The sequence below is a fragment of the Microcaecilia unicolor genome, chromosome 3 (genome assembly GCF_901765095.1).
Source record: "Microcaecilia unicolor chromosome 3, aMicUni1.1, whole genome shotgun sequence".
Classification (NCBI taxonomy): domain Eukaryota; kingdom Metazoa; phylum Chordata; class Amphibia; order Gymnophiona; family Siphonopidae; genus Microcaecilia; species Microcaecilia unicolor.
This window is the reverse complement of record NC_044033.1, coordinates 210,991,282-211,016,792: the sequence shown is the minus strand read 5'-3', so window position 1 is coordinate 211,016,792 and position 25,511 is coordinate 210,991,282. Positions and strand designations below refer to the sequence as shown.

Genomic DNA, 25,511 nt, shown 5'->3' with positions numbered 1-25,511 from the left:
TTTTTCCAGTCCATCGTGGTCCTGCTCCAGGATTTTCTTCTGTGAAAACAGAACAAAAGTATCTATTTAGCAAATTTGCTTTTCCTTCATCACTATCTACATAGCGGTTCGCAGTATCTTTTAGTCTCACAATTCCCTTTTTAGTCATTCTCCTTTCACTAATATACCTGAAGAAATTTTTGTCACCCCTCCTTACATTTCTAGCCATTTGTTCTTCCGCTTGCGCTTTCGCCAGACGTATCTCTCTCTTGGCTTCTTTCAGTTTCCTCCGGTATTCCTTCCCGTGTTCCTGTTCTTGAGTTTTTGTGTATTTCTGGAACGCCAACTCTTTAGCCTTTATTTTCTCAGCCACTTGCTTGGAGAACCATATCGGTTTCCTTTTTCTCTTGCTTTTATTTACTTTCCTTACATAAAGGTTTGTAGCCCTATTTATAGCTTCTTTCAGCCTGGACCACTGTCCTTCCACTTCTTGTACTTCCTCCCAGCCCATCAGCTCCTTCCTCAGGTATTCCCCCATTTTAGTAAAGTCAGCACGCTTGAAATCCAGGACTTTGAGTTTTGAGTGGCTGCCCTCCACTACAGCAGTCATATCAAACCAAACCGTTTGATGGTCACTACCGCCCAGGTGGGCACCCACTCGGACATTTGACACGCTATCCCCATTTGTGAGCACCAGATCCAGCGTCGCTCCCTCCCTCGTGGGTTCCGTCACCATTTGTCTGAGCAAAACACTTTGGAAAGCATCCACGATCTGTCTACTTCTCTCCGATTTCGCCAACGGAACCTTCCAATCTACATCCGGCAGATTGAAATCTCCCAGCAACAGCACCTCCCTCTTCTTTCCTAACTTTTGAATATCCGCGATCAGATCCCTATCTAGTTCTTCCAGTTGTGTCGGGGGTCTGTAGACAACACCCACATGGACTGAGGTTCTATCATCTCTTTTTAAGGTGATCCATATCGCTTCTTCTTTTCCCCAGGTCCCTGTCATTTCAGTCGCCGTGATATCATTTCTCACATACAGAGCTACTCCTCCACCTTTACGACCCTCTCTATCCTTCCTAAATAGATTATAGCCTGGTATGTTTGCATCCCATTCATGGGAACCATTTAGCCACGTCTCCGTGATTGCAACAATGTCTAAGTCTGCTTCCACCATCAGGGCTTGAAGGTCATGAACTTTATTGCTTAGACTGTGAGCATTTGCGGTCATTGCATTCCATCTACATTTCCTGGTATGTGTTTTAGTGATTTGGGGGTGTCTTAACCCTTTGGGTACCTTCCTATCTTTTTGTTCCACCTTCATTCCTTTTTCTTCTGCATCCGTTCTATTTTCAGGAATATCACAGTGTTGTAATGGTGCAAAAGAATTCTGTAGGGGCATCACTTGTGAGGGCGGATGCTTGTGTGTCACATAACGAACTCTGCCTGAGCCTACTGTGAACCATCTATTTTTAGGTGGTTTTATCCTTTGAGGCAGTGGTGTGAATTTGGTTTGATTCTAAGCAGTATGATTTTGTGGAGTCTTTGAAGCTGCTTTGTGTATCTAATTCCTCCTTTAGTTTACTAAGCTCCTTTTTTAAACTAGCGAGCTGATGACATATAGGACAAGCTTTTAGTGTCCAGATGATTGGCCTTGAAACTAAAGCACCACAATTATTACAGAGAATAAGAGTCATGCTGATGTATTTGGTATGAATAGGTATGCTATGATGGGGTTAAGAGTATGCAAGATTTACTTTACTCTTAAGCCACACAGGCAGAGAGATTTGTATTTGGGTGGAGTTAATTTGTGATAAGTAGTGTATGTAGGAAAGCTATTTAGGAAGTGGAAGTCTTGGGGTGGGTGGGATGAGGGGCAGGGTGGGGGGGTTAAAATGTAAAACGTGTGGATTGTGTTTGTTGTAAAACCTATCTCTAGAATTGTATTAAGCCACTTATCTACACAGCTGGTTAGGATAAGGGGAAGACCAGGTTACAAAATGCACCAGAAATGTCCAAAAGCACAGTTTTAGAGTAGGAAATTCCTGGAAGAAAGCCAGCACAAAAGTCTTATCTGAGTGAGTTTCCTTGAGGCAGGAGACAAGTGAGGCCCTTGAAGTTGCCCAGCTCTGAACAGAAACTAGCCCCTCCTAATCGTTTTAGATTGTCTGCAGAAGGCCAGGTGGGATGAGGATGGGGGATGGGAAAGAGTTCAGTACAATTACAGTCAAGGAAAGAGAGTTTAAATTGTACAGTGCTGCGTAACCCTAGTAGCGCTTTAGAAATGTTAGTTAGTAGTAGTAGTAGTAGTAGTAGTAGTATGGGGGGGGGTGGGGGGTAGAGGAGGGGGGGGGTTCCTGATCAAGGGGTGGGACTGAGAGCTGGGGATGGCAGCCATGATATAGGGATTCGATGACGTATGTTCAGAGATAATGGGTTGTATACTGGAATAGTAGAGAATTTGTAAGCTTTGCTCACCACATTACTCATAAATTGTGGGAGCTCTGGAGGTTCTGGGAATGGATAAGATGGGGAGGGAAGTGTTAAAGAGTTGATGAGGTGACTATTCTGCTCTTGCTGACACGGGTGGATGACAATTCATGGTATATCGAGCCTGATGGCAGGTAATTTGTTGAATCATCAACAAATTGTGGGGGACAAAGGGGGTAGAGGGAACTAGGACAGGGTAGAAAAATGTTAAAAAGTTTTGGATGCTGTTCAGTAATGTGTGGGACTTATGCAGCATAATTCATTGGTGAAATGTGTCAAGCAAAATGTATTGTTTGGATTTAATATGCTGAAATGTTAATAAAATCGTTTAAACATTAAGAACTATGATTGATTGGCCTGGTTAATATGATGATAGCTCCCAGATGGCTTTACCAGTTTCAGATGCTGCCATTATACTTACGACAGAGAGAGGAAAAGATCTTAGCTAGGCTTACACAAAGGTTTCTCTGGAGGGGGAAGAGGCCAAGACTCCCATTAGACATAATACAGAAACCCAAGGCACATGGAGGGATGGGATTGCTAAATATTCGCTACCTAACGGTGGCATGTCCGATGCGACACATCAGAGACTGGCTCACGGGGCAGCAGTGCTTCTCAGAGACCCAATTGTAGGCCGCCTTTTCCCCGAAGGTCCATTTGGGCTGGCGGCTACACGCATCGGGCAGAGGGCCCGAGCCACACTTAAAGAAGAATCCGTTAATAACATCAGCAAGAGCAGCCTGGAGATGGCTTTGCAAAAGGCACAATTTTAAATGGACAGCTACCCCCTTTTTGCCGGTATATAATAATCCAGACTTTCCAGCGGGCACATCATCGGCAGCATTTGCACGCTGCGGAGGTTGGGGATTCACTATTTGTACCAAGTACTATCTGAAGAAGGGAAACTCCACCCATTTTTGGAATTGCAACAAGAATTCCATATCCCACCCTCAGACCACTATGCATTCCTGCAACTACAACACTATACATCAGTTTTGGGCTGGATTAACCTTAGCGAAGATGTGCAAGATACCCTTAATACTGCGCTGACATTGGGCTCCCAGAATATGGTGCCTTTAAGATTTCATCACTGGTATTTACAGGATTCAACAGAGGGCATAGACTTTAGGGGCAGAGCGCAGATCTGGTCTAAGGACCTGGAGGCGGAGGTGACAGAAGAAGTACTGCAAAGTTTTTTGACCTCTGCCCAGCACACCACTGCCTTCGTTAAGAGCTGGGAGATTCAGTACAAATTTGCATTACGTCTGTATATCTCCCCAATGAGGGCATACAGAGCGGGGTTTGGCAGTTCAGGTGCGTGCCTCAGATGTAAGAAGGCCAATGCTATTCTTGAACACATGTTTTGGCTCTGCCCGCAAATCTCGCACTTTTGGGCTCAAGTGATAGCAGAAATAAAATCATATTGGGGCCTCACAATACAGAAACAGCCACTGATGCTCTTTGATGTCTACAAACTAAAGAATCCTACGCTGCCTGGATTTAAGTCTTTTATACGAAGAGTGATGTTAGTGGGGAAAAAAGTCACCCTACTAAATTAGAGAGAACAAAGACCACCCTCCATCGGAGCATGGCGGATGCACATGATTGAACTGCTAAAACTGGAGAGATGTGAGATCAAGATCACAGATTTATCAAGCAGTAAAGGTCAACACCTACAACAGATCTGGGCGTGATTCTGGGATACTTTGCAACCTGCAGCTCCAAGCAGAATTCTCAACTAGACTGTCTACCTTACACCCGCAATCTGGACGCTAGTGCTGAGGGGGGTTCAGGGGAAGGACTATATTTGGGGGGGGGGGGGTAGTTGGGAGATTATAGATGTTTGCATCATTTAATGATTGTTTAAGAAATATCTTGCTGTTAAACGAATAAAGATGATTTAAACATTAAAAAAACTATGATTAGTTAGCATTGAGAGTGTATATGTTTGCCAAAGTCAGCACCAGTGACAGATGCATGCACATACAGCTTTCTGTGGGGTCACTTTTAACTCACTGAATCTGTACAGTGAGGTCTTTATGCAATAATATTTTTAGTTTAGAACTACTGACATCTGAAGCCAGTATGACATGTGGATAAGATTTGTGTCGGAGCAAGTATTCATGACTCACTTGCAAATGGGTCTTCTGCAAAAGTACTATTTGTGCCTGCCTGAGCACCAACTCCTTAAAAAGAAGGTGATGCTTTTGAGGTGAATTTAAACTTAGAACATTTAAAGTGACCACGGATGTGGCAGTCATCTTGAAAATGTAACAGAGAATATGTCATGGCTCATCAGGAATCACTAAAAACTAAATCACAAAATATACTGCAGCCAAAGTAGCAACCCCCTCAAATAAATTCAAAACCACAAAGCTCCCCCAACCTTACCCCTAATAATACACAAAAATGCAGAACCCCTTCAAAGTCAGGGCTCTAAATAACCTTGGCCATGGGAAGAGGAGAATTGGATTCAACCTCCCATTGATCTCCCCTCTCCCTTTCCACCCACCCTGGGATCTGACAATCATTCAACAAATCTATTCTCTCAAATAAGAATTCATTTTTTCCACACTCATCCTAAACCTGACTCTTCCTTGCATAATCATTGTAATGGTGAACCCAAGATTTAAATAGTAACAAGGGAATTTACTATAAATGTCCAATGAAAATTATGAGGCCTGTGATTCATTGCCCCACAGATGATTCCAATAAGAGTCCTACTGATTTAAAACAAACACAAAAACAAATCCCTTACAAACTTCGTGCAGTTACTGCTCCTCAATGCAGAAGTTGGGCAGTTGGAATCATTCTTGTTCATCAACAGACCTTCTAGTTAGCCGTTTGCTCTTTGATTGTACTCTCTGCTGTTGCTGAGGCTTCACATGTGTAACCAAAGCAGCTGCTGAGGACAGCAATGGCATTTCAGTGTTGTCTAATTTATATAGCAAGTCCTTGCACTTTGCTGATAGGTTGTTGCATTTTGATGCTTCACATAGAGGTCTCCATCGTTGTCTTCATTTAACCTTTAACTTTACCACCCTAACATAGTCTTATCTACCATAGCACATTATACAGGCTGCAAAGGGTGATCGCACCCTCCCTTACATAACATCATTTCACAGCCCTCTGCTTGGGAATCATCAGTGTGTGGTTGACTTATTCTGCTGTCAACAGAGAAGCCCCATTATAGGTAAGTATCATTTGCCACTCAATCCCTCCTTTATTGTCTGTTCTAACAGGTGCTTCTTGCTGGTTTGGCTCCACGGCTGAGGTTCAAATTCCTCAGCTCAACAGCTGAGACTGCAGATATGACTGATACATCTGCCACCGCAGCATTGAACACCATGTCTCGTTATAAGGAGAAGCCATGGGACTACTTGACGAGTGAAGGTACTGTCTCCCTAATTGATAGAGATAGGTTGTCTTTTATCCCTGGCCACAGATATGTAATTGCAGTTGTTTTTGTGGCCATTGTAGAATATCAGGAAAGATATGGGGAGCAGCCTGTATGGGCCAATTATCGGAGAAACCATAAAGGAGGAATCCCTCCACAGAAGACCAGGAAAATGTGCATTGTAAGTGACTTTTCAGCTCCCCTTGTTCTGGTCTTACTGTTCTCTGTCCTCTCCTTACCTCGCTTCCCCTTGCTTTGTGCTTCTCCTCCTGAACTGTATCATGCAATATTCTATTCTCTCCGCTCTCTTGCATTGCCTCTTAACGCTCTCTCTTTCATGCCCTGCATTGAGTGATTGCACAAGATAAAACTTGCTACTTCCTCCTTTCACTGAGTGATGGTTTCATGATCTGTTTGATCTTCTGGATCTTTATGCTGTTTTGATAGAAACAGATTTTATTCCATTTTCCTTTCTCACTCTTTATATCTCATCCATATTTAAACAGTGTGAAGATAAAGTAGTATCATGTTCTTGCTGCTTGCATTGTCTGATGGATGTAGGGTTGCCAACTTTTTGAAAGAGAAAAAACAGCCAAATACCATACCCCCAACCCCACCTCAGTTCCACTTCCTGGATCACTAGGCAAAATAACATGCATTGAATTCCATGTATAGTTTTACCTGTGAACACGTGGGGCAATAATCAAAGGAAAGAAAGAGGAGAAAACCCCCACAAAGTTGGTCAAAGGTCCCAAAAACGGTAGTGGTGGTCCAGGAAAGGAGGAGAAAACCTAAAGTTCATAAGAGACTTTTATTGAAGAATGACCCTACTCAGCTGAGTTTTGGCAAGTCTTCGTTGGGGGTCAGCACAGTTTTCATTGTGAACTCAAAAGGACATAAGTCCCAACAAAATCTCCTTTGAAAACCAGAACAGTCCTCCAGGCTACTGCTACATATGACCATTATTCAAATAACTATTTTCCCCTGGCCTACATCTGTTTCAGTTGCCACGTACTTTTTATGCTGCTAAACTTAAGAGTTAATGAAATTTTGATTACAAAATTATGCACTCATCCCTGGTAGATTTTCAAAGATGCTAATTTATGAGCATAAATCCAAAAATTAGTTAATACTTTCTAATTATTGTAATTTGCCAGTGGCCAGGGACATTTATCAGTTTGTCCACAGGGTGCTGTATGAATTGGGACTAGTCTTGGCCACAGGTCTGCTCAGTCAAGACCCGGGGAGTTCTTGCAGGTGCTGAGCCAATATTTCTTAGGTTAAGTCTTCAGTGTGAATTACTACTACTACTTATCATTTCTATAGCGCTACTAGACAAACAGGACAAACAACAGATAAGGGAATATTAAAGTGAGGATGATAAAATAAGGGTTCTGAACAAGTGAATAAGGGTTAGGAGTTAAAAGCAGCATCAAAAAGGTGGGCTTTTAGCTTAGATAGAAGCCAGAAGAATGATTCTATAATATGCCCAATATTAACAATGTTAACAGGCAGTTGAAGCCTCATTGTGAGGTAAGGCAGCAGGATTAACACCTTCAGCCCCATCTTCACAAAAATTCCCTGTCACGAATCGCCTAGCACCCACCTGGGGTTAACCCCGCGGCCACCTAGAGGGTCTGTCTCCAGCACTGCTTAGGCCTGCCTGCCCTTGGGCATATGCTCTATACTAGCCAACCCTCTACCCCACACACTAGGTTTCACTTTCCTTAGGACGAGTCTCCCACCCACATGCCATCCCCTGGTGATTTCTAGGACACTGGGGCGACACTCCCAGGAGGTCCTACAGTTCCTAGAAAGCACTTGCAGACCCAAAACACAAAGTACCAAGATTCTTAGTCCAGGACAGCAGAGCCAATAAACTAATAGGTTTATTGTTACAGTAAAACAGTGAACGTTTGAAAACCCAGGTGAAAAGGTACAGCAAGCAATAGCAGATAACCAAAACAATCTAACACTTGTTACTACCTGGGTAACACCTGGGGAGTTTCAGGAAATAACTGCTCATAAGTCTTGAACAGGGTCTCAGGACAGAGATGATTCTCCTCTGTACCCCTAGGCAGAGACTAAAGAAAATCCAGTACCTCCTGGCTAGATTTGAACTCCAGGGCCTATCAGTGCCCAGGGCACCAACTTTGAAAGTATCTGACCAATGATACTGCAAGTTCCCTTTTCTCACAAGGCTAAATTGAAAAAGAAAATAATCTTCTCTGCAACAGCTTTAAAACTGAAAACAAACTGTATCTGCTGGCCGATTAGGAGAAATACATTTCATGAAATAATTAATACAATTCACAGGCTTAGAAATCCACTGTTTCGTCACACCCCCTCATAACACATTCTTCCAATGCCCTTCTGCTCCTCCCAACCATCATAAACTTCTTGAACAACCAGGTTTTTTTAAATTGCCTTTCTGAAGGCCAAGTAATCAGTTCTGTCACATATCTTTAATGGCAACTCAGTCAAACAAACCAGTGCTGTCACCAAAGTTGGCTGCCCTACCACTGTGACTAAAAGAAGTCCTTGGCTCCCGATTTAAGGACCCTTGGCATACATATCATCAGCCTCTCCTGCAGATACTGCATACGCTAACACCGGTTTATCTCAAAAGTAAGTACCAGATGAGGGCACCTTGAGCAGGCATGTTAGGGCCTAATGAAACAGTCTATCTTGCCATCCTCGCAGGGAGCCTGCTTGGTTCAACAGAATATTCAACATTTTACCATAGAAGCTCAGGTTTGGAGGTGCTGAGTTCGATGATGTCAGACAGCAAAGGGAAGGCACCCTGGCAAGAAGAGAGCCTCCATTGCTTGGGCTGATATACTGGGCCCTGATATGGAGAGGGGGGCCAAGTGCAAGGAACTGCTTACATGACCTTTCCTTGTTCCCAATGGGGAATCCTCGCCGACCTACCTGGTATTTCTGGAGGAGGTAGGCAGAGGATTGGGCAAAGCTTTGTGGATCGCAGAGGTGAGCAGTGCCCAGCAATAGTCAGCGTGGTACAAAGCCCAGTGATTTTACTTTGGACAGTATTTGGACAGCTGTTATTGGTATGGAATCTGCCGTTATGCAGTGACTAGATGGGTAGCGCTGTAGAAATGATTTGTAGTAGTAGTAATGAGATTTAGTGGCCAGGTTGTTCGGAACATCCATGTCAAGATCTTTGAACTAAAGTTGAGAAGTTGAACAAAGAACTGTGATAATGTTATTATCAAGGACTTGAGCAATAACATCAGAAGTTTGAGAATTTTGAAAAATTTATCAAAAGACTGAATTTTAGGTTCCTATAGATATGTTTCAGAGATACTATAGAGAGCTTTTAGTGATTGTTGGAAGACAATATATATTATCCTGTTCTCCTTAGGTTGTATGACAGGAGGCTTTATCGTGTCCTTTGTTACTTGTTGTGTAGTAGCGTTGTGCAGCATCGTCTCCTCTATCGCTGTGATTTGTCTTCTTTCTCTGCAGCGAGGAGGTAAAGTATGTGGGAATCCATGCCCCATCTGCCGAGATCAGAAACTGGGATTGGATTATAGGGTAAGTGCTGATGGGATTTGCCCGATTGCTCTTGCTACACATTCAGTCTCGGTAACTCCCTCATATAACACACACACTGTCCCCTCATGTACCAGATTTGCTAATTTTGTTTTGTAACACAATTACTTTGTGTTGTTCCCTTCTCTTTGTAACTGCTAACTCTGACACATGCAGTCTCTCCCATGTGTCCAAGATTATTTAGATATGATTTTTTTTTTGTCTCTGGCAGAATGTGAAGTTGCTAGAACAGTTCATCTCACCGTACTCTGGAAATATTCTGGATGCCACACGGACAGGTAACAAGAAATCACTAGTTTTCAGTCTTCCCTTTTCTCATTCATCATCTGTTATTAGCTTGTCATCTGTGTGCTGTTTTCTTATTTATTTGGATTTATTTACCACCTTTCTGAAAAAATTCACCCAAGGCAGTGTACAGCGAGAGCAATCTGGACATAGGTGTATGAATATCATCTCAGCTAGGATAAACATGGATATGCATGTCCTCCTACAATATGTGCTGCCAATATTAGTCCATGTGTATATGACTAGCAAAATACATGATTCTTCCATTAAAGGCTTGAGAGAAGAGCCGACCTTGCACTTCTTTCCTGAAATAGCCTGTCGGAGTGCTTTTATAGGGGTCAATATTCAAAGTGATTTAACTGGCCAGAAACAGCTCCTGACTGGTTAAATCACTTGTGTGGGGCTATCCGCTTATATTCAGTGGCACTTAACTGGTTAATACTGCTGAATATTGCCCCTGATAAACTCAAAGCAGGCAGTCTGAGAGGGAGGAGTGGAATCTGCCATTCCATTTATTTTATTTATTTATTAATTAGGATTTATTTACCACCTCTTTGAAGGAATTCACTCAAGGCAGTCTACAGCAAGAATAATACAAACGTAAGCAATTATGTAGCTTGCCACTATTTCAGAACCTGTGGGATAGTTGTGTCTGTCAACCAGCAGGTGGAGATAGAGAACTGAAAACTGAGCTAAGACATATCTCTCTTGATATCCAGTCCAGCAACTCAGTATTCCTTAGCATCCCTCCGGACCGGCCCAGGATTGGACTGATGGGTTGTGAACGCCTACCAGCAGGTGGAGACTGAGAAATAAACTCTGACTGTAGCGAACCAATCAGAGCCCTGGTCATGTGACCCTAGCCCCAGTATTTTCTCAGTCTCCCAGCAGGTAGGACGTGACGTGAGCCCATTAGTCTCTCTTTCTGGTATATATCTCTATATATCTCTATTTAGTTGTTTTCTCATATTTTTCTCTTCTGTGCCTGAAGAATACTGTTAGAGGCTTTTTCTTTACTTCTCAGTTGTTCTCAGCCTCTGGGGTGTCACACTCGGGTGTTCCCGGGTCCTTCCCCCATTTCTCCCCATCTCCCTTAAATTTGAAATAATTCTTAATTGATTAAAAAAAAAACGGGAAGGGTCTCCCTTTCTGAGGAAAGGGCTGTGCCTTTGTGAGAGGCAGCCAGTGTTTCTTAAAAAAAAAAAAAAAAAAGACTTCCTCAGCGACCCTCCAGACCGGTCAAGACGCGTGGGTTATGCTTGCCTACCAGCAGAGGGAGACTGAAAACACTAACTTCAACTATGTACATATAACCTGTGCCCATCCCACAAAAGCCAGTATTTTCTCAGTCTCAGCAGAGGGTAGACAGGCAGCCTGTGCAGCTTGTCCGGTCTGGTAGGAGTCAGGATCAGTTGAGAGTTTTAGGCTGGTCTATTGGTCGTTCCTGAGAGCATCCCTGTGCCTGGACTACTCTGTGTGCTGGGGGTTGGTGGTGCCGATGGGGCCTGCCATTGTCCCCCCTGGGGTGTCACACCCGGGTGGCCGGGTCCCTCCCCCGAGCTAGCTCTCCAGTTTGGGCAGCTTTGTGCCTCGGCTGCAGTTTTTATATTGCAGCCTTGAGTGCCAGGGATTTAATAGCAGCAGGGCTCAAATTGTGCTGCAATAAAGTTGAATAGTTTAAAAGTTGAATAGTTTAAAGAAAGGCATTAATCTGTACATAGTTGGCAGTACCTCAGCTCTGAAGCGAGTTGTTGGTTGGCCTAATATCACGGCAAAGCTGTAGTTTAAGCACGTTTCTCTTGTGCTTCCTGGCTGCTTGGATTCCTCACTGCCCAGAATATAGGTTCTTCTTTTCCTTTCTGCTTTGTTATTCAAATACTGAGGCTAGGGTCACATGACCAGGGCTCTGATTGGCTCGCTAGAGTCAGAGTTTTTTTCTCAGTCTCCACCTGCTGTTAGGCGTGCACAACCCATCAGTCCAATCCTGGGCCGGTCCGGAGGGATTAAAGGAAAGCAAATTAGCAGGTAAGGTCTAATTTCTCCTTTTCTGTTTCCAGCAGCCTCTGATTCTGAGTTATTTTCTTCTGGTCCAGTTGGTCAACTGGTCCCTAGTTGAGCTTGGCAGGTGGCTTGAGTCGGCAGAGTCATATCTGGAAGTCTTCAGGTCCCTGTCTCTGGTGCCCAGCAAATTTACTTCTTCCCTCCCGTCAATTCTCCCCGGTTTGCTGTGGAGCTCTCCTTTCCCAGCACAATAACATTAAAAGAAAAAATCGAAGGAAAGAGAGTATGGGACAGAGTATTAGTCCTGAGCCTTTCTCTTCTGTGGTAAGGCTTGTGGAGACTGCGAGCTTTGGGGAAGCAGCCGGCAGCGGTAAGTCAGACTAAAGTTTTACTCAAAAGAACTGCTTAGAGGGCTGCAAGTTCTGCTTGGTGCAGAGGAGGGATCCTGACTCACCGCTTGGGACACGTTGTGCTGTGCTTGTGACAATTGGGATGAATGTGGCTGCCGCAGTGGCAGTTAAGCACCCGCCGGGGGTGTTGCAACGCGTACAAGTCAGGAATCCTGCAGGACACGGAGCAGATAATCGACAGGACATATTCGGATTTGGTGCAGCATCTGAATATGCTGGGGTCTTCGGGTTCTCCAGCAGGGCCAGTGCACAGTTTGACACACAAGAGCGTGGGAATGGGTGTCATTTTGTTGGGGCTGACTGGCAGTGAGGAGCAGCCTTTGGCTGATCACGCGCAGACCACAGCTGCCAATTTACAGCCTCGGGGCCTGAGAGTATTCAGCTGCATCGGGATTTTAGTTTTCTCTGGAGTTTCTATTGCTCTTACACCAGGCCTATTTACTGAAACAGGGACAGTCAGAGTTGCTGCAAGATTTCTTGCCCTGCTGCCCCCCCCCCCCCAACCATAAAAGTCCCCTTCCTGGCGGCGACTTCCCATACGCCTTCTCTGAGCCTACCTTAGTAAAAGCCCGGGTGGTCTAGTCTCTTTGGAGGCAGGAACAAACCCCACTCATTCCTGCCCTGTGCTACTCTTCCCTCAAGGTGATCCTGGTGGTCTGGCCTCTTTTGTAACATAGTAGATGATGGCAGAGAAAGACCTGTACGGTCCATCCAGTCTGCCCAACAAGATAAACTCATATGAGCTACTTTATATGTACACCTGACCTTGATTTGTATCTGTCATTTTCAGGGCACAGACCATAGAAGTCTACCCAGCACTAGTCCCGCATCCCAACCACCGGCGCTGCCACCCAATCTCTGCTAAGCTTCTGAGGATCCATTCTTTCTGAACAGGATTCCTTTATGTTTATCCCACGCATTTTTGAATTCCGTTACCGTTTTCATCTCCACCACCACTCCCGGGAGGGCATTCCAAGCATCCACCACTCTCTCCGTGAAAAAAATACTTCCTGATGTTTTTCTTGAGTTTGCTCCAGTTCAACCTCATTTCATGTCCTCTAGTTCTACAACCTTCCCGTCTCCAGAAGAGGTTCGTGAAGGCGATAGAACTAGAGGACATGAAATGAGGTTGAAGGGAGGCAGGAACAAACCCCACTCATTTCTGCCCTATGCTACTGTTCCCTTAAAGTGACCCTAGTGGTCTAGTGGCCTCTTCAGGGGCAGGAATGGACCCCACTCGTTCCTTACCCACTACCAGCAGACTTACAGCCATGAAGAGATTTTGCGGGCTGTTTATCTGGAAGATAGAAGTCTGTCAGGCTCTGAGAAGCACTCGAAGAACTTCCTCCTGCCAACAGCAAGAAGCTGCAGAAGCACAAGTTTTGTTTCACCTTTCTTGCTTCTACATTTTTTTTTTTTTTGAGGAAGGAGAAGAAGCAGGAGGGGGGCAACTCAAAGTAGGCACTTCCTGTAGCCTAAACACCTCCAAGCTCAACTGAACCAGGAGCCTTAGAACAGGAGCTAAAATAGAGATGAGACCACGAACTGCTGGGAGACAGGCAACCTTCTGGAGATAAAGGAATACTAACTGGCTTGTCTACTGACCGTCCTGTATGACAGAGTTCAGTTTGTTACCCTCTATGTCCACGTGTTGGTAGATGTCCATAACAGACAATTTGTGGACTCATTTGTTGCTGATGAACTACCATTAAAAATAAGCAATTATGCACTTTGTATACCAGAGGTGGCTGCCTGCATATTTATTGGTTGTTTCCTCAGCAATCCTCCAGACCGTTCAAGACGCTTGGGTTATGCACTCCTACCAGCAGAGGGAGACAGAGAACACTAAAACTTCTTATACAAGTAGCCTGTGCAGAGTGCAGACCTTCTACTAACCAGTATTTTCTCAGTCTCAGCAGAGGGTAGATGTGTGCAGCCTGTGCAGTGTACTCAGTCTGGTGGGTCCGTATGGAGTTTCTAGGTTGGGTTGTAAATGTTAGAGAACCCACACTTGGATCTCTATTACAAGGTGTAAGTCCTAAGGGGCTTCTTATTCCCTGTGGGGTGTCACACCCGGGTGACCGGGTTCCTCCCCCTGTGCTCTTCCTCTGGAGGACTGCTTGACCTCGACTACAGACCTCGTTCTGTACCCTTGAGGCGTTTAGGCATCAGCAACGAGGTTTAAAAAATAAAAAAATTAATGTTTTTAAAAGACGGCTATTTTGGCCGTTCTTGTGGCAGTCCAGAGATAAAACGTCTTCAAGGGCGTTCTTGCCTTAGGCGGTTTTACCTATTAGTCTGTCAGAGCACAAAGCAACTGTTTGTTTTTATTGTGTTTGCGGCCATTATGTCTAAGCTGGCGAGGTGTCAGTTTTGCGCGCCCAAAAAGGGCGACTCTACCTTCGATCCCCCCGCTTCCCCGCTAGGTGCGCAAAAGCATTCCGGGGAGCGTCTTTTCGTGCCTTGCCATCCGAGGCCATGGCCACGTGGAGACCGTTCGGGGAACCCCCTGCCCGCTAGTAAAAGGTAAAAATTACTTGGATAAACTGATGAGTGGTCTTGGGGATACCAAGGTCTCACGGTTGCCGGAGTTACGGCCTGAGGCTAGTCGAGTTGGTTCGGCCAGAGGTCGGTATAAGGACGCAAGGTGGTACAGGCTGGGCAGATTTGTGTCTACTTCTAAAAGCCATTTTTTCCAGCGGACGCAGTCCTTTCGAGGGGGTCTTCGAGGAGGTTGGGACTCTTCCGGAGGTGCCGGAAATAGTAATAAGTCCTCCTTATGAAGGTGTGCGGGTCCAGTCTCTGGTGAAGGTCGGGGCGCGACTTCGTCTGTTTTATCAGGGGTGGACCCAAATTACTTCAGATCAGTGGGTGCTGGAGGTCATTCGCGATGGTTATGCGCTCGAGTTTGAGCACCCGCTGCCGGATCTGTTTGTTCCCTCTCCTTGTCACTCTCGAGTCAAGTTAAAGGCTATTCAAGAGACTCAGGGTTGCTTAATCCAGTTGGGAGCTGTAGTACCCGTTCCTCGGCATGAGCTGGGAATGGGTTGTTATTCCATTTACTTTGTGCTGCCGAAGAAGGAGGACCAGTTTCGACCCATTTTAGATCTCAAGAGGGTCAATGGGGTGCTCAAGGTGCCATCCTTCCCCATGGAAGACTCTGCGCTCGGTCATAGTGGCTGTTCGTCAGGGAGAATTTCTCACGTCACTGGATCTCACGGAAGCGTATCTGCACGTGCTGATTCGAGAGGCCCATCAGCGTTTCCTTCGTTTTGCTGTTTTAGGGAGGCACTTTCAGTTCTGTGCTCTGCCTTTTGGTCTGGCAACGGCTCCACGCACCTTCTCCAAGATAATGGTGTTGGTAGCAGTGGCTTTGCGGAGGCAGGGAATTCTGGTGCATCCGTATCTGGATGACTGGTTGATCCGGGTGAAGTCTCGGGCTCACAGTGTGGTGGCGAGGGCTCAGGTGGTCGCGTTTCTGGAATTGCTCGGATGGGTAGTGAATTTAGTCAAAAGTCAGTTGATCCCATCGCAGAGTCTGGAGTACTTGGGAGTGCGGTTCGACATGGCAGTGGGTCGTGTTTTTCTGCCGGATTCTCGGATCGCCTCTCTTCAGCTGCAGGTCCGGCTGTTAATGTCCGTTCAGAGTCCGACGGGTCGAACGTACCTTCGGGTTCTGGGCCTCATGGCAGTGACAGTAGAGGTAGTACCATGGGCCAGGGCGCATATGCGTCAGCTTCAGGCGGGTCTGTTGTCCAGGTGGTCTCCTCAGGTACACAGTTTGGAGTTGCGGTTGCCATTGAGGGGGGCTCCTCGGCGCAGTCTCCAGTGGTGGCTGTGCTCGGCCCATCTGAAAAAGGGCATGCCGTTGGAACCTCCTCAGTGGATGATTCTGGATGCCAGTCTGCTGGGCTGGGGAGCTCAGTGTCTCGTTCGGTCTGCGCAGGGGCGGTGATCGACGGAGGAAGCTCAGTGGTCTATCAACTGGTTGGAGATGAGGGCGATTCGGCTAGCTCTGTGGGCGTTTCGCTCAAGTGTGGTCAGAAAGGCGGTAAGAGTCATGTCCGACAACGCGACAGCAGTAGCGTATGTCAACCGGCAGGGCGGTTCAAAGAGTCCGCGGTTGGCAATCGAGACGGCTCTGCTCATGAGTTGGGCGGAAAGGCATCTAGTGCAGATTTGGCGGCGCACATGGTTGAGGTGGACAATGTGAACGCGGATTTTCTAAGCAAACATGTTGGACCCCGGAGAATGGTCTCTGCACTGGTCGGTGTTCGACCAGATAGTTCTAAAGTGGGGAATGCCAGTAGTGGATCTCATGCCGTCGGCACAAAATGCTCAGGTTCCTTGGTATTTCAGTCGGTGTCGGGATCCACGAGCGGAAGGGATTGATGCGTTGATCCTTCCGTGGCCTCAGCGGGTATTGCTGTACGTGTTTTCCCCATGGCCCTTGATAGGTCGAGTCCTACAGAGGGTAGAATGTCATGCGGGTCCGGTGTTGTTGGTGGCTCTGAATTGGCCGCGTCGGCTGTGGTTCGGCGATCTGATGCGCTTGTTAGAAGGCAAGCCTCTGCGGCTGGGGGGCTCGGTGCTGTTGTGTCAGGGTCCAATTGTCATGCCGGATCTGGATCGGTTCTCTCTTACGGTGTGGCCCTTGAGAGGGAACGGTTGAGAAGGAAAGGGTTTTCCCCTCAGGTGATTCAGACGATGCTGCAGTCTCGCAAATGTTCGACATCTTTGGCCTATGTGCGTGTGTGGCGCATATTTGAAGATTGGTGTGGGGACCGGGCGTGTGTCCCTTCGACAGCTTCTTTATCGTGCATTTTAGATTTCCTGCAGGATGGTTTTGAGAAGGGCCTTTCATTGTCATCTTTGAAGGTGCAGCTGGTTGCTTTGGCGTGTTTTCGGGGTAAGGTGCAGGGCAGGTCAGTTGCGTCTTCCCCGGATGTGGTCTGTTTTTTTGAGGGGGGGTGAAGTTGCTTCGTCCTCCTCAGCGGCCGGTAGTTCCACAGTGGGATCTTAATATCGTTCTTTACTCTTTGGTGGGTTCTCCTTTTGAGCCCTTGGAGTCTTGTTTGATAAAAGACCTTACTTGGGCGGCTAAATGGCAGATGACGTTTAATGTGAGCAAGTGCAAGGTGATGCATGTGGGAAAAAAAGAACCCGAATTATAGCTATGTCATGCAAGGTTCCACGTTAGGAGTTATGGACCAAGAAAGGGATCTAGGAGTCGTCGTCAATAATACACTGAAACATTCTGCTCAGTGTGCTGCTGCAGCTCGGAAAGCGAATAGAATGTTGGGTATTATTAGGAAAGGTATGGAAATCAGGTGTGAGGATGTTATAAAACCGTTATATCGCTCCATGGTGCGACCGAACCTTGAGTATTGTGTTCAATTCTGGTCGCCGCATCTCAAGAAAGATATAGTGGAATTGGAAAAGGTGCAGCGCAGGGCGACTAAAATGATAGCGGGGATGGGACGATTTCCCTATGAAGAAAGACTAAGGAGGCTAGGGCTTTTCAGCTTGGAGAAGAGACGGCTGAGGGGAGACATGATAGAGGTATATAAAATAATGAGTGGAGTGGAACAGGTGGATGTGAAGCGTCTGTTCACACTTTCCAAAAATATTAGGACTAGGGGGCATGCGATGAAACTACAGTGTAGTAAATTTAAAACAAATCTGAGAAAATTTTTCTTCACCCAACGCTTAATTAAACTCTGGAATTCGTTGCCGGAGAATGTGGTGAAGGCGGTTAGCTTGGCAGAGTTTAAAAAGGGGTTGACGGTTTCCTAAAGGACAAGTCCATAAACCACTACTAAATGGACTTGGGAAAAATCCACAATTCCGGGAATAACATGTATAGAATGTTTGTACGTTTGGGAAGCTTGCCGGGTGCCCTTGGCCTGGATTGGCCGCTGTCATGGACAGGATGCTGGGCTCGATGGACCCTTGGTCTTTTCCCAGTGTGGCATTACTTATGTACTTACTATGAAGGTGGTCTTTTTGGTAGCTATATCGTCGGCTCGCCGGATTTCGGAACTTCAGGCTCTTTCATGTAGGCCTCTGTTTCTGTGGTATTCTAAGGAAAGGGTTTTGCTGCGTCCAGTGTCTTCGTTTTTGCCTAAGGTGGTATCCTTCTTTCATGTCCGAGGGGTAAAAGGGGCGATCAAGGAAGACAAAGACGTAGCGGAGTGATTGAATGAATTCTTTGCTTCGGTCTTCACCAAGGAAGATTTGGGTGGGATACCGGTGTCGGAAATGGTATTTCAAGCGGACGAGTCGGAGAAACTTACTGACTTCACGGTAAACCTGGAGGACGTAATGGGGCAGTTCAGCAAACTGAAGAGTAGCAAATCTCCTGGACCGGATGGTATTCATCCTAGAGTACTGATAGAACTGAAAAATGAGCTTGCGGAGTTACTGCTAGTGATAAGCAATTTATCCTTAAAATCGAGCGTGGTACCAGAAGATTGGAGGGTGGCCAATGTAACACCCATTTTTTAAAAAGGTCCCAGGAGAGATCCTGGAAATTATAGACCGGTGAGTCTGACGTCAGTGCTGGGGAAAATGGTAGAGGCTATTATTAAAAACAAAATTACAGAGCACATCCGAGGACATGGATTACTGAGACCGAGTCAGCACGGCTTTTGTGTGTGGAAATCTTGCCTGACCAATTATCTTCAATTCTTTGAAGGAGTAAACAAACATATGAACAAAGGGGAGACGGTTGATATTGTGTATCTGGATTTTCAAAAGGCGCGTTTGACAAGGTACCTCATGAAAGACTACAGAGGAAATTGGAGGGTCATGGGATAGGAGGAAAAGTCCTATTGTGGATTAAAAACTGGTTGAAGGATAGGAAACAGAGAGTGGGGTTAAATGGGCAGTATTCACAATGGAAGAAGGGTAGTTAGTGGGGTTCCTCAGGGGTCTGTGCTAGGCCCGCTGCTTTTTAATACAGTGGTGGAAATAAGTATTTGATCCCTTGCTGATTTTTTAAGTGTGCCCACTGACAAAGACATGAGCAGCCCATAATTGAAGGGTAGGTTATTGGTAACAGTGAGAGATAGCACATCACAAATTAAATCCGGAAAATCACATTGTGGAAAGTATATGAATTTATTTGCATTCTGCAGAGGGAAATAAGTATTTAATCCCTCTGGCAAACAAGACCTAATACTTGGTGGCAAAACCCTTGTTGGCAAGCACAGCGGTCAGACGTCTTCTGTAGTTGATGATGAGGTTTGCACACATGTCAGGAGGAATTTTGGTCCACTCCTCTTTGCAGATCATCTCTAAATCATTAAGAGTTCTGGGCTGTCGCTTGGCAACTCGCAGCTTCAGCTCCCTCCATAAGTTTTCAATGGGATTAAGGTCTGGTGACTGGCTAGGCCACTCCATGACCCTAATGTGCTTCTTCCTGAGCCACTCCTTTGTTGCCTGGCTGTATGTTTTGGGTCATTGTCGTGCTGGAAGACCCAGCCACGACCCATTTTTAAGGCCCTGGCGGAGGGAAGGAGGTTGTCACTCAGAATTGTACGGTACATGGCCCCATCCATTCTCCCATTGATGCGGTGAAGTAGTCCTGTGCCCTTAGCAGAGAAACACCCCCAAAACATAACATTTCCGCCTCCATGCTTGACAGTGGGGACGGTGTTCTTTGGGTCATAGGCAGCATTTCTCTTCCTCCAAACACGGCGAGTTGAGTTCATGCCAAAGAGCTCAATTTTTGTCTCATCTGACCACAGCACCTTCTCCCAATCACTCTCGGCATCATCCAGGTGTTCACTGGCAAACTTCAGACGGGCCGTCACATGTGCCTTCCGGAGCAGGGGGACCTTGCGGGCACTGCAGGATTGCAATCCGTTATGTCGTAATGTGTTACCAATGGTTTTCGTGGTGACAGTGGTCCCAGCTGCCTTGAGATCATTGACAAGTTCCCCCCTTGTAGTTGTAGGCTGATTTCTAACCTTCCTCATGATCAAGGATACCCCACGAGGTGAGATTTTGCGTGGAGCCCCAGATCTTTGTCGATTGACAGTCATTTTGTACTTCTTCCATTTTCTTACTATGGCACCAACAGTTGTCTCCTTCTCACCCAGCGTCTTACTGATGGTTTTGTAGCCCATTCCAGCCTTGTGCAGGTGTATGATCTTGTCCCTGACATCCTTAGACAGCTCCTTGCTCTTGGCCATTTTGTAGAGGTTAGAGTCTGACTGATTCACTGAGTCTGTGGACAGGTGTCTTTCATACAGGTGACCATTGCCGACAGCTGTCTGTCATGCAGGTAACGAGTTGATTTGGAGCATCTACCTGGTCTGTAGGGGCCAGATCTCTTACTGGTTGGTGGGGGATCAAATACTTATTTCCCTCTGCAGAATGTAAATAAATTCATATACTTTCCACAATGTGATTTTCCGGATTTAATTTGTGATGTGCTATCTCTCACTGTTACCAATAACCTACCCTTCAATTATGGGCTGCTCATGTCTTTGTCAGTGGGCAAACTTACAAAATCAGCAAGGGATCAAATACTTATTTCCACCACTGTATATTTATAATTGATTTAGAGATGGGAGTAACTAGCAAGGTAATTAAATTTGCTGATGACACAAAGTTATTCAAAGTCGTTAACTCGCGACAGGATTGTGAAAAATTACAGAAGGACCTTACGAGATTGGGAGACTGGGCGGCTAAATGGCAGTTGTCGTTTAATGTGAGCAAGTGCAAGGTGATGCATGTGGGAAAAAAGAACCCGAATTATAGCTACGTCATGCAAGGTTCCACGTTAGGAGTTAACGGATCAAGAAAGGGATCTGGGTGTCGTCGTCGATAATACACTGAAATCTTCTGCTCAGTGTGCTGCTGCGGCTCGGAAAGCGAATAGAATGTTGGGTATTATTAGGGGAGAGATGGAAAACAGGTGTGAGGATGTTATAATGCCATTATATCGCTCCATGGTGCGACCGCACCTTGAGTATTGTGTTCAATTCTGGTCGCCGCATCTCAAGAAAGATATAGTGGAATTGGAAAAGGTGCAGCGAAGGGCGACTAAAATGATAGCGGGGATGGGATGACTTCCCTATGAAGAAAGACTAAGGAGGCTAGGGCTTTTCAGCTTGGAGAAGAGACGGCTGAGGGGGAGACATGATAGAGGTATATAAAATAATGAGTGGAGTGGAACAGGTGGATGTGAAGCGTCTGTTCACGCTTTCCAAAAATACTAAGACTAGGGGGCATACGATGAAACTACAGTGTAGTAAATTTAAAACTGAGAAAATTTTTCTTCACTCAACGCATAATTAAACTCTGGAATTCATTGCCGGAGAACGTGGTGAAGGCGGTTAGCTTGGCAGAGTTTTAAAAAGGGTTGGACGGTTTCCTAAAGGACAAGTCCATAAACCGCTACTAAATGGACTTGGGAAAAATCCACAATTCCAGGAATAACATGTATAGAATGTTTGTACGTTTGGGAAGCTTGCCAGGTGCCTTAAGCCTGGATTGGCCGCTGTCGTGGACAGGATGCTGGGCTCGATGGACCCTTGGTCTTTTCCCAGTGTGGCATTACTTATGTACTTATGTCAATTGGGTGATTTCGTTGCCGGTCTTGGGGAACCGGACGGGGGATGCTTCTTAGCGTCGTTTGGTGAAATTGGATGTGATCAGAGTGTTGAAGGTTTACTTGCGCAGTTCGGAGGAATTCAGGTCTTCGGACAGGTCATTTGTCCTTCATGGGGGGCCCAAGAAGGGAGCGGCTGCTTCTAAGGCATCTATAGCTTGGTGGTTGAAGGATGCCATCTCTTCGGCTTACATATTGCATGGCCGTACGGTGCTGGTGGGGCTCAAGGCACATTCCACTAGGGGGATGGCGGCTTCTTGGGCAGAGAGTAGTTTTGTTCCACCGGTGGACATTTGTAGAGCAGCGGTGTGGTCCTCCCTGCATTCTTTTGTCAAACATTACAGAGTGGATGTACAGGCAAGGGTGGATGCCAGTTTTGGAGCTGCAGTCCTGTCCTCTGGGCTTCGCAGGTCCCACTGCTTTGGTAAGTCCCAAGCGTCTTGAACGGTCTGGAGGATTGCTGAGGAAGGTGAAATTAGGCCTTACCTGCTAATTTTCTTTCCTCTAGATCCTCAAGACCGTTCAAGAGCCCACCCAGTATATCGGACAGGTCAGTATGATAATTTCTTTAGGCTTCAGTTGCTGATATTTCTAGTAGCTCCTGTGATTTGGGTCCTGGAGTTTTACTAAGGGTAGTTTGTGGTACCATTTGTGCCTCTCTGCAGTTGAATTTCCCCGTCTTAAGGGGAGGAGATCTGAGTGTGGATTCAATGGTTTTGTTTAGGTGGAGGTGTATTGTTCTTCTGCTTTGTTACTGTTTTACTGGTTAGTAGAAGGTCTGCACAGGCTACTTGTATAAGAAGTTTTAGTGTTCTCAGTCTCCCTCTGCTGGTAGGAGTGCATAACTCAAGCGTCTTGAACGGTCTGGAGGATCTAGAGGAAAGAAAATTAGCAGGTAAGGTCTAATTTCACCTTCCTGTATGTTATGTTATTTCTTTTTTGCTCTGTTAGGTGTTTGTAGGAAGCAACAGAAGAATTTAACCAAAGTTATTGCTCAGGCACGGGAGCATGGTAAGTAGAAAGAGGTTGGGAAGGAGCTGCTTTTAGCAAAAAGAGAGTATTTCAGGATTCTTACATATGGGTTTAGTACAGGAGAGTATTGCAGTTGCCCTAGAGCCCTCACACGAAGCTTAGGACAGGGGTGTGTAGTTAATGAAATTTATATATAACATATTTGCATACTGATTAAAACCTGCATAGTTAATGTATAGGTTCCTGAGTTACTGCCTTACTTTTTTTGGTTGGGCAGTTAGGTCCAGTTCCTTTAAACTTCCTGCTCAGTCAGAATTCATAGCTACTGCAGGATTCCCCCCCCCCCCCCCCCCCACACACACACAATATTTTATATCGCTTAACCTAGTCATTGCTGCCCTAAACCTCAGCTGGGGCCCATGTACGAAGGCTCTGTGACACCATACAATCTTGGATCTTAAACCTGGCCAGCAGGAATGATCACTGACTCCCCCAGTGCCTCTGAATGCCAACATTAGATAACCCAAGGAGAAGACCAGATTCAAGAATTAAACTCAGGTCTTTTGTAGTGTCGAGTGTAACACTGATAAACAAGCTAGCCCCCCCCCCCCCCCCCATGTTGATTGTGGGAACTATAGTGACTTTTTTGGTGTTTTGTGACCCTTGTTTTTTGCAATGTCTCAGGTCTGCTACCCTTCCACATCCCTTTCATGGAATTTCAGCCAGCAGAAGATTACGTCAACACCCATGCTGCTGTCAACAAGACACCTCCTGCACCTGCACTCCAGAATCAAACAGCTTGGTACCCCTGGTACGATTGGCAGCAGCCAGCTGATAAAGAGGTGGCCCGGCTGCGGAAGATGTACAAACCATTCCTGAAGGTGGAAGTAGCAGCGCTGAGCTAGAGCAATACAATAGGAGTAAGTCCTCTCGACAGGAGCACTTTGAAGGGGCTGGTCCTACTCAGAACAAGCTGAACATTCTATTTCTTGTCTATTGTTACAGCCATTTTATAAAAAATACTACTATCTCCATAGTTCAGTAATACCCATCGTTTCCAAAAACTACCATGGTCTTGTATGTGTATGAAGTATACGCTGAAAAACTCTCTTCAAATAGAACGCTACTGAAAATGTGGTAGAGAGATATATAGCGTGTTAAACAAAATGAGGTTTTAAAACATCAGTTATCGCTTCTTTTGCCCTTACAATTTGTTTATAGGGGGCTTTGTTTTTTCCTTTGTGACCTTTAAGCAAAGCAGCGAGTGGCACACTGCATTTGGAACTAACTGTTGGCCTTCATGATAGGATGCATTGGTTAGATGCAGAAAGAAATACTTCAGAGAAGGCTTTAACAAATTTTCTTTCATTCTAGTGGCTAGCAGTCGAAACCTCTCACCCCTTTCTCCCCAACCTCCATTGTCCCAACCAAAGTTAAAGGATTATCTTCTTAGAAGTCTACTTTTGGCTCCTAATTTACTAATTCGGCATTCCTGTTCTTTTTCCATAGGAAAAGAAAACTTAGTAAAACAGTCTCCTACTGTGCCACCGCATAGCACTGACAGAAGCCAGCAGCCCTCCTCCCCCAAGCATGTTGTCAGCAGTATACTAGCATTCCTTAATAGCTATGCAGAGGTGATAACTGAACCAATTGCCCTCACTATCATGTCTTTCTCAGCTGTCTCTCTTTCATCCACTCTTCCCATCCTTCCTTATTTTTCTCTTCTTTCTTTATCCACATTCAGTCTGCTCCTCTTCTTCATCACCTTCTACCCTTCTCAGTTCTTCTGTTCCAAGTCCATTCCTTTCATCCCCTCTGTTCTCTTCAGAAAACTCGCAAACTGAGTTTCAACCTTCTTAGTCTCCTCCCCTTTCACTAACCAGGTTCTAGGAAGATCTGCATTTCTCCCTTTTTTTGGTGCATTTGCCTTGTGTGACTTTTTTCCCCCTTTTTATTTTTCAAATTTTCCTGTCTTCTAATTTTTTCTTTTCAGTTCCCTTCCCTCTTTCTTCATTTATTTTTCTCTTGTCCTTTTCTGAGGAATGGAATCTCCCCCTCTACCCCCACCCCCTTTGCAGTCCCAGTAGCCTCTTGCCATTGCTGCTGAATCAGTTTTCCCTCTGTGCAGTACGACTCAAGCTCTAGTTTGAGCTGTGTGCTGCAGGTATTCCAGAACTACTGTTGAGGTCTTAGGGCTTTTAAGACTTGGGACTGTGAGCATAGCACAAGAGCTCTGCATTGTCCCTGTGATAAATTCAATTCATCCTTGTGTTAACAAGCCCATAATTGGCAGTAATAATGATTTTCACACAGAACTGCCCAACACCATATTCAACATAGGGGGGCCAGAATTTGGGTGCAGTGTTATAGAGTACCTGCCTGCCATCAGCTGGGTGTGAGCATTTACACCAGTCTTTGCTAGGTGTTAACTGCTCACGCTCAGTTAGGTGTGAAATGTTTGCTAAGCTAGTCAAACATATAAACGGCGAGTGACCGAACTCACTCGCAAATGCGCAGTAGAGACTTCCCTCTGTGTCCCACCCCCGCGTCAATACGTGATGACGGGGGCGGGACAGAGAGGGAAACTGCGCTCCCCCCCCCCCCCGAGGTCACCGCCGCCACCCCTCCACCCGGCCCGGGCCCTCTGATCGCAATTAATTCAACTTACATCGCCGCAGCACGCAGATCAGCTGAGCTCCGGTCAGCCTTCCTTCCCTGCCTGTGTCGCCGACGGTATGTCACACGAGGGCGGGACACAGGCAGAGAAGGAAGGCCAGGC

At 45.9% G+C, this 25,511-nt stretch overlaps 1 protein-coding gene across 1 annotated transcript in view; it reads left to right on the top strand.

Annotated features, from left to right (window-relative positions):
* MRPS18B (mitochondrial ribosomal protein S18B) overlaps window positions 1-25,274 on the top strand; it is a 39,099-nt gene extending 13,825 nt beyond the window's left edge. The window contains exons 3-8 of the mRNA XM_030197379.1: window positions 5,715-5,865; window positions 5,953-6,050; window positions 9,356-9,424; window positions 9,654-9,720; window positions 22,712-22,771; window positions 23,417-25,274. Coding sequence (XP_030053239.1) covers window positions 5,715-5,865; window positions 5,953-6,050; window positions 9,356-9,424; window positions 9,654-9,720; window positions 22,712-22,771; window positions 23,417-23,637 — 666 coding nt within the window. The 3' untranslated portion in view covers window positions 23,638-25,274. The remainder of the gene's footprint in view (window positions 1-5,714; window positions 5,866-5,952; window positions 6,051-9,355; window positions 9,425-9,653; window positions 9,721-22,711; window positions 22,772-23,416) is intronic.
* Window positions 25,275-25,511: the final 237 nt, after the last annotated feature.